Source organism: Ordospora colligata (genome assembly GCF_000803265.1).
Source record: "Ordospora colligata OC4 chromosome Unknown contig_05, whole genome shotgun sequence".
Lineage (NCBI taxonomy): Eukaryota > Fungi > Microsporidia > Ordosporidae > Ordospora > Ordospora colligata.
Window position 1 is genome coordinate 276,272 of NW_014575403.1, and position 9,054 is coordinate 285,325.

General features: G+C 35.9%; 10 protein-coding genes across 10 annotated transcripts; 5 read left to right on the forward strand and 5 right to left on the reverse strand.

The window, feature by feature from the left end:
• Positions 1-5: 5 nt before the first annotated feature.
• On the reverse strand, positions 6-353 carry M896_052090 (uncharacterized protein; the record flags this gene model as incomplete). Its single annotated transcript, XM_014708355.1, has 1 exon — positions 6-353. One exon carries the CDS (start codon positions 351-353, stop codon positions 6-8), a length of 348 nt encoding a protein of 115 aa, XP_014563841.1.
• Positions 354-446: 93 nt separating this feature from the next.
• On the reverse strand, positions 447-1,655 carry M896_052100 (uncharacterized protein; the record flags this gene model as incomplete). Its single annotated transcript, XM_014708356.1, has 1 exon — positions 447-1,655. One exon carries the CDS (start codon positions 1,653-1,655, stop codon positions 447-449), a length of 1,209 nt encoding a protein of 402 aa, XP_014563842.1.
• Positions 1,656-1,761: 106 nt separating this feature from the next.
• M896_052110 (uncharacterized protein) lies at positions 1,762-2,448 on the reverse strand (the record flags this gene model as incomplete). Its single annotated transcript, XM_014708357.1, has 1 exon — positions 1,762-2,448. One exon carries the CDS (start codon positions 2,446-2,448, stop codon positions 1,762-1,764), a length of 687 nt encoding a protein of 228 aa, XP_014563843.1.
• Positions 2,447-2,923, forward strand: M896_052120 (uncharacterized protein; the record flags this gene model as incomplete). The annotated part of the gene is made up of 1 exon (XM_014708358.1): positions 2,447-2,923. One exon carries the CDS (start codon positions 2,447-2,449, stop codon positions 2,921-2,923), a length of 477 nt encoding a protein of 158 aa, XP_014563844.1.
• A 174-nt stretch (positions 2,924-3,097) lies between these two features.
• On the forward strand, positions 3,098-3,418 carry M896_052130 (ribosomal protein L30E; the record flags this gene model as incomplete). Its single annotated transcript, XM_014708359.1, has 1 exon — positions 3,098-3,418. One exon carries the CDS (start codon positions 3,098-3,100, stop codon positions 3,416-3,418), a length of 321 nt encoding a protein of 106 aa, XP_014563845.1.
• Positions 3,419-3,496: 78 nt separating this feature from the next.
• M896_052140 (uncharacterized protein) lies at positions 3,497-3,724 on the forward strand (the record flags this gene model as incomplete). The annotated part of the gene is made up of 1 exon (XM_014708360.1): positions 3,497-3,724. The coding sequence occupies one exon, from the start codon at positions 3,497-3,499 to the stop codon at positions 3,722-3,724; it is 228 nt and encodes a 75-aa protein (XP_014563846.1).
• A 140-nt stretch (positions 3,725-3,864) lies between these two features.
• M896_052150 (uncharacterized protein) lies at positions 3,865-5,190 on the forward strand (the record flags this gene model as incomplete). Its single annotated transcript, XM_014708361.1, has 1 exon — positions 3,865-5,190. The coding sequence occupies one exon, from the start codon at positions 3,865-3,867 to the stop codon at positions 5,188-5,190; it is 1,326 nt and encodes a 441-aa protein (XP_014563847.1).
• A 39-nt stretch (positions 5,191-5,229) lies between these two features.
• On the reverse strand, positions 5,230-6,192 carry M896_052160 (protein kinase domain-containing protein; the record flags this gene model as incomplete). The annotated part of the gene is made up of 1 exon (XM_014708362.1): positions 5,230-6,192. One exon carries the CDS (start codon positions 6,190-6,192, stop codon positions 5,230-5,232), a length of 963 nt encoding a protein of 320 aa, XP_014563848.1.
• A 41-nt stretch (positions 6,193-6,233) lies between these two features.
• Positions 6,234-7,103, reverse strand: M896_052170 (acyl-CoA thioesterase domain-containing protein; the record flags this gene model as incomplete). The annotated part of the gene is made up of 1 exon (XM_014708363.1): positions 6,234-7,103. The coding sequence occupies one exon, from the start codon at positions 7,101-7,103 to the stop codon at positions 6,234-6,236; it is 870 nt and encodes a 289-aa protein (XP_014563849.1).
• An 87-nt stretch (positions 7,104-7,190) lies between these two features.
• On the forward strand, positions 7,191-8,855 carry M896_052180 (DNA replication factor RFC1; the record flags this gene model as incomplete). Its single annotated transcript, XM_014708364.1, has 1 exon — positions 7,191-8,855. One exon carries the CDS (start codon positions 7,191-7,193, stop codon positions 8,853-8,855), a length of 1,665 nt encoding a protein of 554 aa, XP_014563850.1.
• Positions 8,856-9,054: the final 199 nt, after the last annotated feature.

Here is a 9,054-nt window from a genome sequence, read left to right on the forward strand (position 1 = left end):
GTGACTCATTTACTCAACTTTTTGGTGCATAATACTTCTTTGCCTTTATATAGCAATTTTTCTATTAATGCACTTGGCACGCTGTATTTTTTCCTATGAACCATTGTATAGCATGTGTTTGATAAAAATGGAGGAATTGTGCGCTCATGTACTAATATTGTGCTTTCTGCGCCGAAGTCTATTGGATCTATGAAATAGGCAACGCTGAGCTTTGAGTCACTCTGCAGCAGCACTTTATGAATGCCATCAGGTTTTTCGGTGCCAAGTCTCAGCTTATAGAGCGATTTTGATATACAAATCATTCCTAAGACTTTATACTGTCCTTTGTCTATGCACTCTGTGCTTGTAGCCATTAGCATACTTTAAGGGTGTCCTATATTTAGTAAAGCGATGATATTATACTTATGTTACATTAAAGTACGATTTAGTTTTTTATACCTGCTATTTTAATTACAAGCTGTTGAACTTTTGGTTGCGCGTTTGCATTTCTGTAACTCTTGGTTAATGGTAGATTTTAGTATAGCTTGCAATATAAGACTTGATGCAAGAAACACATGCCCGATATAGTATACGCCTTTCCATGTGCTAATGAGTTCAGAAAGATTGAGCAAGAAGAATGAAGGAGTAAAATACGAGGTGATTACAAACATCTGAACTCTTGATAATATCCAGAGCATTGATGGACAGAACTTCCTGATCAGAATGTTGTTATTTTTCACAACAACATTTGATGTCGTTATTGAAAGAAACATAATTAGATAGCATGGATTTATGCCGTGCCATAGTGCAGAGACTGTGGTTGTGGCAATACTTGCCCAAAACGTTGATTTGGCTCTGATAGGATTAAAGAAACAATCTTTTAACCATACACCAGCATATATATTCCAATAATTGCTTAACTCCTTGACATCTGTTGCCAGCTCTACCTTAAAGAAATCGATATTCAGTAAGCTGGAAAAGTTTTGGAACATGAAGCATCCGTGTGAAAAGTACCATACGAAGTAGAATTTTAGCCTGTTACCCACTGTGAAGAGATACAGGCATATTAATCTTATAGGTAGTGGCAATAAATTCTGTGTGATGTACTCCTTAGGTATGTTGATTCGTATAATCTGGAAGAAAACCAAAAAGAGAATTGACTTCAAAAAGGCGCCATGAAAAAGCTTTTTTGGTCTTTCGTATTTGTTTTTCATAAAACTTTCAAATGTTGGAACTGGCCCCATAAGAAGCCCAGGGATAAAAAGAACATATGACAATGCGTCTCTAATCGAATTTTTGTCTTTCTTATACTCCTTACCAAGATATGACATTTTTATGGTCATTAACATTAAAACACCTGAAATATCAAACGCACCTGAAATTCTTTGTTCAAAATGTATTCCAAATACTTTGTATATGTACAGGATTGCTATGTTTATGACTGTGAATAAATATCTTGACGCTGAGGCATATTTAAGCAGGATCATATTCAAGGTAAGTGATGCAAGCAGGTATAGTACGTGCTTGTGGTCGAATGCAATTTGCAAGACTATTAGAGATGACACAAAACTATGTATTGCGGATCTGTTTTTCATATTGTAGCTTATGAGCATCGTCAGAAGGAGTGAAATCAGCATCTTCTTCTCGAGAGGATCAATTCTAGAAAGCATCTCCATTATTACAAGGAGGTTAAACAAAGGTATTTGTTGATTTTAAATGAGTACAAATTAGAATGTAATTACAAGGTGTGTTTAGAATTTCAATACGCTATAATTGAATATTTTAATCATGAATTGTATTCAGATACTTTATAAGTCGCTCTTTTTGCTTATTTTCTACAAAAACAGTATTCATGTATTCGATGAGTGAATTCACATTTATATCTTCAATGGTTAACTCTTTCCACATTGGCAAGAATGCCTGTAGATTGTTTTTTTCATCTAAACACAGCATGCAGTACAGTCCTATTTCATTTAGATCTCCTTTAAAGAACTCTAGTGCCCATTTTTTGATGTCTGGAGGATATATATCCATCATTTGGCTGAATTCTGGATTATCTTTGACGCTGTTCATGTAACACACAATTTCCTTGATGTCATGATAACATATTTTGAAATGAATGTTATTTATATTCAATAATTTCAATGTTTTAGCAACTTCCACAACTTGATCATCACCTAGGTGGAACACTTGCTGCATATTGATGCCGTTTGAGATATTCCATACCGAGCAGAATGGAACATGTCTATAGATTTCGTTTAGATCTGGCTTGTTTTCAACAAGATCGAGCACCAACTTTGCTTTTGTGTATGTTGAACCTTTTTTGATCAAGAATGTATTTGAGGATGCTACGCTTTTGATGGAGTATCCTTTTTCTTTTGATATGATCTGTGCTGTTGAAGATCCGGTGAGTACGGACATTTGCTTGTTGCCTATGACTACGAAAAATGTGTTCGTGTGTGTGCCCATGGAGTGCAAAATTTACAGCGAAGATGTTAAATTTGTTAGTGAGAATCTGAATGCAGCGAGGGCATGCGTTTCTAACGAGATTCTTGGAATCAAATGCGACCTGTTATCGGTGTATTTAATGAATTTGGTTTTGTACAAGGAGCTGAGTGAAGAAGAAAAAGTTGGAAGTCCTATTACGGAGATGCTTTTGAAGACAAATATTCTTCTGGAGAAGGTTTGTCAGATGGAAAAGAGAGCAATGAATGCCAATGGATCAACAAGCGCTATTGAAGTAGAAGCAAATACAGAAGATCAGAAAAGACGAGTGATAAGCGAGGAGATGAAACGAAACAAGTTTGTGAAGAAGAGGAAGTTTGAGGATAGGAATCCAAAGCTGAAGTATAGAAACAAGGCAAAAAAGCTTGCAGAAAAAGCCGAGATTAAACATGATGGAAACATAGATGTTAAGAAGAACGGTGGAAGCAAGCTTAGGTAAGCATATGATGATCCGTTATCATATACAAAAGCACAATAAACTAAGTTTTGAAGTTATTAATGGAGATGTTTAAATATGTAATGTGAAGGGATGGCGGTTATGTAAGTGTTATTCTGAATGATGCAAGAATGAATGAGAGAGAATTTTTATTTGTGATTTTTTGCCCTGATAGAAATGAGCGGTGTGAAGGGCGACAATGTGACATCTGAGCTACTGCTTGCAATGAAGTCTGGAAAGTATGTGGCTGGATTTAAGAGCACTCTGAATTCTGTGATAAACAGGCAGGCAAAATGTGTGGTGATATCATCGAATTTCCCTGCAACTAAGAAGAAGCAATTGGAGTACTACAGTGTGCTAGCTGGAGGGCTTCCGATAATTTTTCACAGTGCAGATAATAATGAGCTTGGGAGTATAACTGAGAGAGGACATAGGTTGGGATGTATATCTATTCTTGATCAGGGCGAAGCAGACTTGATACCTGCAAAAGAGGATTAAAGTTATTTGGTTATTTTTGATGTATTGCGTTTAGTAAGAAGTGAATATGTGTTTAAGTATTGAACCCAAAAAATAGGAATGGGAGAGATCCGGTTGAAGTTAACTGATAGGATGTCTATGTCGATTGTAATTGCGATAGATACACGAAGAACGATTGGAGAACTCAAGGAGGAGATGTGTAAGAGAATTGGAAAGCCAAAGGAGCAAGTTATGCTTGTTAAATGCAAAAGGGAATTAGTGGATGCAATTGATATTGATACTTACGAGCTAAGGAATGGAGAATGTGTTGAAGTAGAGTACAGATGAACAGGGTTTTTAGAATACTGAGTGAGAAAATGATTATGCATTATGAGTTTTTATTCCATTCTGATGCTATTAATACAGAATAAATGCAGTAAGTGTATGAAAAGAATGCGAAGTAAAAAAAGAATATAAAGAAGCCCAGAATGTCACAGAAAGCAGTAAGAGAAACGATAATCAGTAGAAAGAAGTATGCAGAGAAGGCTCGGAAAGATGTTATTGGCCATGAAATACTGAGAACTGAAGAGTGTGGATACATTGAAGCGGAATCTGATGAAAATACATATGATATTACACAGAAACAATTGCTAAACCATGTAAGCATCAAGGCGTGTGAGCAGGCATTTGAGCTTAAGCTTGATGAAGCGCCGATATATTCTAAGTATTCTCGAAACGGAACATATATGCTGCTCAGGAACAACAAAGGATATCTTGCATCGTTTAATTCGAGGTCCATGGACATGTATTTTGAGATTGACTTGAATGAAGAAGTACATGATGCTTTGTATCTTCATAATGAACGATTCATTGCAGTTGCACAGAAGAACAATGTTTTTATTTATGACGGCCAAGGAGTTGAGATACACTGCATAAGGGATAATCGTGGAGTATACAAGATGGACTATCTGCCATACCACTATTTATTGACCACAGTATCTCGTAAGAATATTTTGAGGTATCAGGACGTATCTACAGGAAAGATGGTTAGTGAAATACAAATGAAGGATTGGAATATTGCATCGATGAAACACAATACTTCTAATGGAATTGTACACACAGGTAATGCAAAAGGAGTGGTGAATCTATGGTCACCTAACAGCAAAGAATATTTAGTGAAGATACTGTGCCATAAAAGTACGGTTTCCAGTATAGAAATAGACAGAACCGGAAAGTACATGATCAGCAGTGGCCTGGATGGAAAGGTAAATGTATGGGACTTGAGAAATACTTACACACAGCTTAACAGCTTGAATTCTAGATCTCATGGAATGGTGACATCTTTGAGTCAGAAGAATATGCTTGCTATGTCTTATGGCAACAAGGTTCATGTTTGGAAGGATTTTATTGAGTCTAATGGAAAGGATGTTCTGTATATGAAGCATAAAGTAGGCAATGATGTTTATAGTCTAGGATTTTGTAATTATGAGGATGTACTATCAATAGGGCATGGTACAGGTGTTTCAAACATAATTATTCCAGGCAGTGGAGATCCTGTGTACGATTCATATGAAGATTCGCCCTTTATTTACAAGAAAGCAAGATCAGAGAAGGAAGTTAGAATGCTTATAGACAAGATTCCTTATGAACTGATCTCAATTGAATCTAATGTTGGGCGCATACACAAAGCACAGAATACCTCTATGCCTGATAATACATCAAAAAGGTACTTTGATAGCTTCTCATTCAATAATACTAGAAAAAACGCATTAAGCAGGTTTTATAAAGATAAAGACGCCAGCTTAACCAAATAATCTTAAAAAATAAACTCATGGTAACATCAATCATTTTTATTAACACTTGGACTTGAATAGACTATGACCTAGACAGTCCTTAGCCGTAAATCGTCTGTGGTGATCATATATGAGTATATTTTCTAAGAGATTGACTGCATCTTCATATACAGATTCCTCTCCAAAGGGAATAAATGAAGCAAGTGCTACTCTTTGTTCCATTGCATCAAACCTTATATTTGGAGAGCAAATCTGATACTTGTCCATATATGTTTTTAAATCGCAATACCCAAGGACTCTAATTATCTTCATAAGCTGGTCATTGTTGCTTTCTCCATGAAAAAAAGGTCTTTTTTTAAATATCATCTCTGCCAGCACACATCCAAATGACCATATATCCAAAGAATAATCATAATATGGATAGTCCACTAGAAGCTCAGGCCCTTTATAATATCTACTTGCAACACGGACACTGTACTCTTTCTTTGGATGATAGAACTCGGCAAGGCCCCAGTCAATTATCTTCAGCTGTTTTTTAGCATGATTTATTACCATATTTTGTGGTTTGATGTCTCTATGGATTATTCCCATGCTATGACAATACTCAAGTGCACAAAGAATCTGTTTTGAGTAGTTGACAATGTCTCTATATCCTAAACTTTCAAATATCTTTGCATAATCTTCATTTTCTATATACTCAAATACCAAAGAATGTACTTGAGATTCCTGATCTGCAACCACATCAATAAGTTTTATGATGTTATCATGCGATAAGTGTTTCAACACCAAGATCTCCCTACTGATCTTTGGTATCTTCACAGGCTTTAGTGCCTTTATTATTACCTTCTCCTTGTCCTTACGGCCCTCAAACACTTCCGAATACTTTCCTTTTCCAATCCGCTGGTATATCTGATACTTCTCTATATCACCCAGATCTATAACATGCTTCTCGTAGTTCCAATACTTTTCCTCGTGTTTCTCATTGACATCTGCATTTGACCTTGCCACAGTTGCAATGACCATTCTATTGGGATTAAAATTCACAGATTCATGTACTCAACACTTTAATTCTTGGAATAAATAGGCTTCACTCTAAAAATTCCTTGTTGGCTTGTTAGGCATATCAAACTACCATCCTCATGGAGAAGCTGTCCTTCACATATCGCTTTTGAGTTCTTAATCCCCTTGCATTTCACAATGTAATATACACATTCTCCAAGATCTCTTTCAAGATCTATGAAGTGAACTACATGATTCATAGAGGTCAAGAGAGATATTTCCTTTGAAAAAATAGTCAGATTGCATGCAATAAGCGCAGTTTCTACAAGGAGAAGATCTGATACTAGCGTAACCAACGCAGCCTTGGCTACAATACTATCCTGTTTGCTTTTTATCGTAATACGGATCTGCCTCATATCACCAGTCTCTTTTCCCAGCTCTACGTCAATGACATTCAGAAGCATCTGCATGTTATCATACAAGACTTGAAACTTCATCTTGATGCTTGCTTCGCTTTCAGATGTGTTATTAAGGGCATTCGAAATGTACTCTGCAAACGGAACAAAAGTATCTTCGTAGAGTTTGTATGGCGTGTCCTCATAATCATGTGCATTGTCATCAGGTCTACTAAAGCTGGCATGCATGCTCGAGACCAAAGTATCGTTTTGATAGCAATCAACTTGCCTCATCTTCAGAATACCTCCATCTCTGAGTTTTTTGACTTGATAGCTGGTATTCTGGTCTGACCTACACTTGTTAATAAACAGGATACTCAGGTTTATTGGAATTGTATTATCTTCAACAGTGGAAAATGCAGACATAAGAGACTGTGCAGCTATTTGGCCACCAAACGTAGGGTATCCAGGAAGTGGCGACCAAAGATCAGTTCCTTTAAATGCTTCATCATTCTCTTTCGATATCTTTATAAATTCCATACAAAGTTATTGTAAGGGGTAGAGTGAAACCTGGATTTCATTCTTGTAATTCAAGCATCAGAAAACATTTTTTTAGTCCTTAGTAATATGCCAGTCGGTCCATTGCATGACAAGACATTTGTATTTACTGGGGATTTGTCCATAGGAAGAGATGATGCCAAGACAAAGGTAATTCTTTTAGGTGGTAGATGCACAACTATTCCTTCCTCACGTACAACATTTCTGGTTGCTGGACAGAATCCAGGGCCGCAAAAGATTAAAAGAGCAAATGAATTAGGCATAAACATACTGGATGAAAATGGATTCTTGAAGTTGATTGAGGAGAATTCAAAAGGATTTGATGATAATGTGGATGTAAAGTGTAATAGTAACACTCATGAAATAGGGTCGGCAAATGCAATCTGTAAGGAGTTGTGGTGCGAAAAGTATAGGCCGAAGCAAAAACAAGATCTTGTGGGGAATACAATCTTAATGAATGAGTTGGAAGAATATCTTAAAGCAGGAGTTTATACTAAAGCAGTTCTATTGAGTGGCCAACCAGGAATTGGAAAAACAACGCTGGCACATATTATTTGCAAATCACTTGGATTCGATATAATTGAATTCAATGCGAGTGATGTTAGAAACAAGTCGGAAATTGCAAATAAGATAAGAAATTTTGTTACGAGTCGTTCTATTTTTGATTTGAGTGACGGAGGTAAGGTGCTGATAATGGATGAAATTGATGGAATGTCAGGTGACATGGGTGGCATTTCTGAGTTGATCAGCACTATTAAAGAAACACGGATTCCAATATTATGCATCTGCAATGATAGATATGATATGAAGATAAGGAGTCTTGTAAGCCATTGTATTGACTTAAAGGCAAAGAAACCAGATTCTAGGCAGATATTCATCAAGTTGAAGTACATTCTTGATAAGGAGGCGAAAAATGTACCTGATGGATTGCTTAATGAAATAGTTTTTAAGAGTGGAGGAGATATCAGATATGCAATTAATATGTTGCAAAGTGTAACAATGAAGCATAAGCTTGGTTCTGATCAGGCAGATATGTTTATAAAGAAAACGGTTGCAAAAGGTGTCTTTGATATTGGAGTTGAAGTGTTTCAAAGAAAAACAATTGATGAGAAAATAGATCTTTATTTTGAAGATTATTCATTGATTCCTCTTTTTGTACATGAAAATCTTTCAAAGACTGTATTCAAGGGAATAAAGCAGCTAAGAGATTCTTTTGATTCAATTAGCATAGGTGATGTTGTTCAAAGTAAAATTCAAGGTGCAAACCAAGACTGGAGTTTAGCACCTTTACATGCAGTATATAGTGTTGTTATTCCCACGCATAACATGCAATTATCAAAAAGATTGAACTTTCCATCATGGCTTGGGCAGAATTCAAAGCATTTGAGAATAGAAAGACTTCTGAACACATTTTCTGTGCATTCTTCATGCAAAATATTTACATCTTCTGGAGAATTGAGAAAATATGCATTAGAACTGATTTTAAAGAAGTATGTGTACAATTTAAAGAATGGCAATTTTAGGAAAGCAATTGATGACATGATTATTTATGATTTGACTAAAGATGATATGAATAATCTAAGTGATATTGTTATTGGAGGAGATGCTATATTTAAAGAAATTGGAAGAAAAGAAAAAATACTACTGGACAAGGAATATAAAAAGCTTTATAGAAAACTTCCATATGCTCATGAAGAAACATTTGATCTTGATGAAAGCATGGATTCAGATTAAAACACATCAAACCAAATAGTATTAAATGTTATCCAACAAATTTATTCCGACATTCCCGCCTTCTTGATCTTTTCATAGCACAAAGGCTCGATTGCAGGGTATCTCATGTGTTCCTGGATGTATCTTGTAAGATGCACACAATCTTGTATGCCGATTCCTATATCACATCTATTTTTTGTCTGAATCCATGCTTTCATCA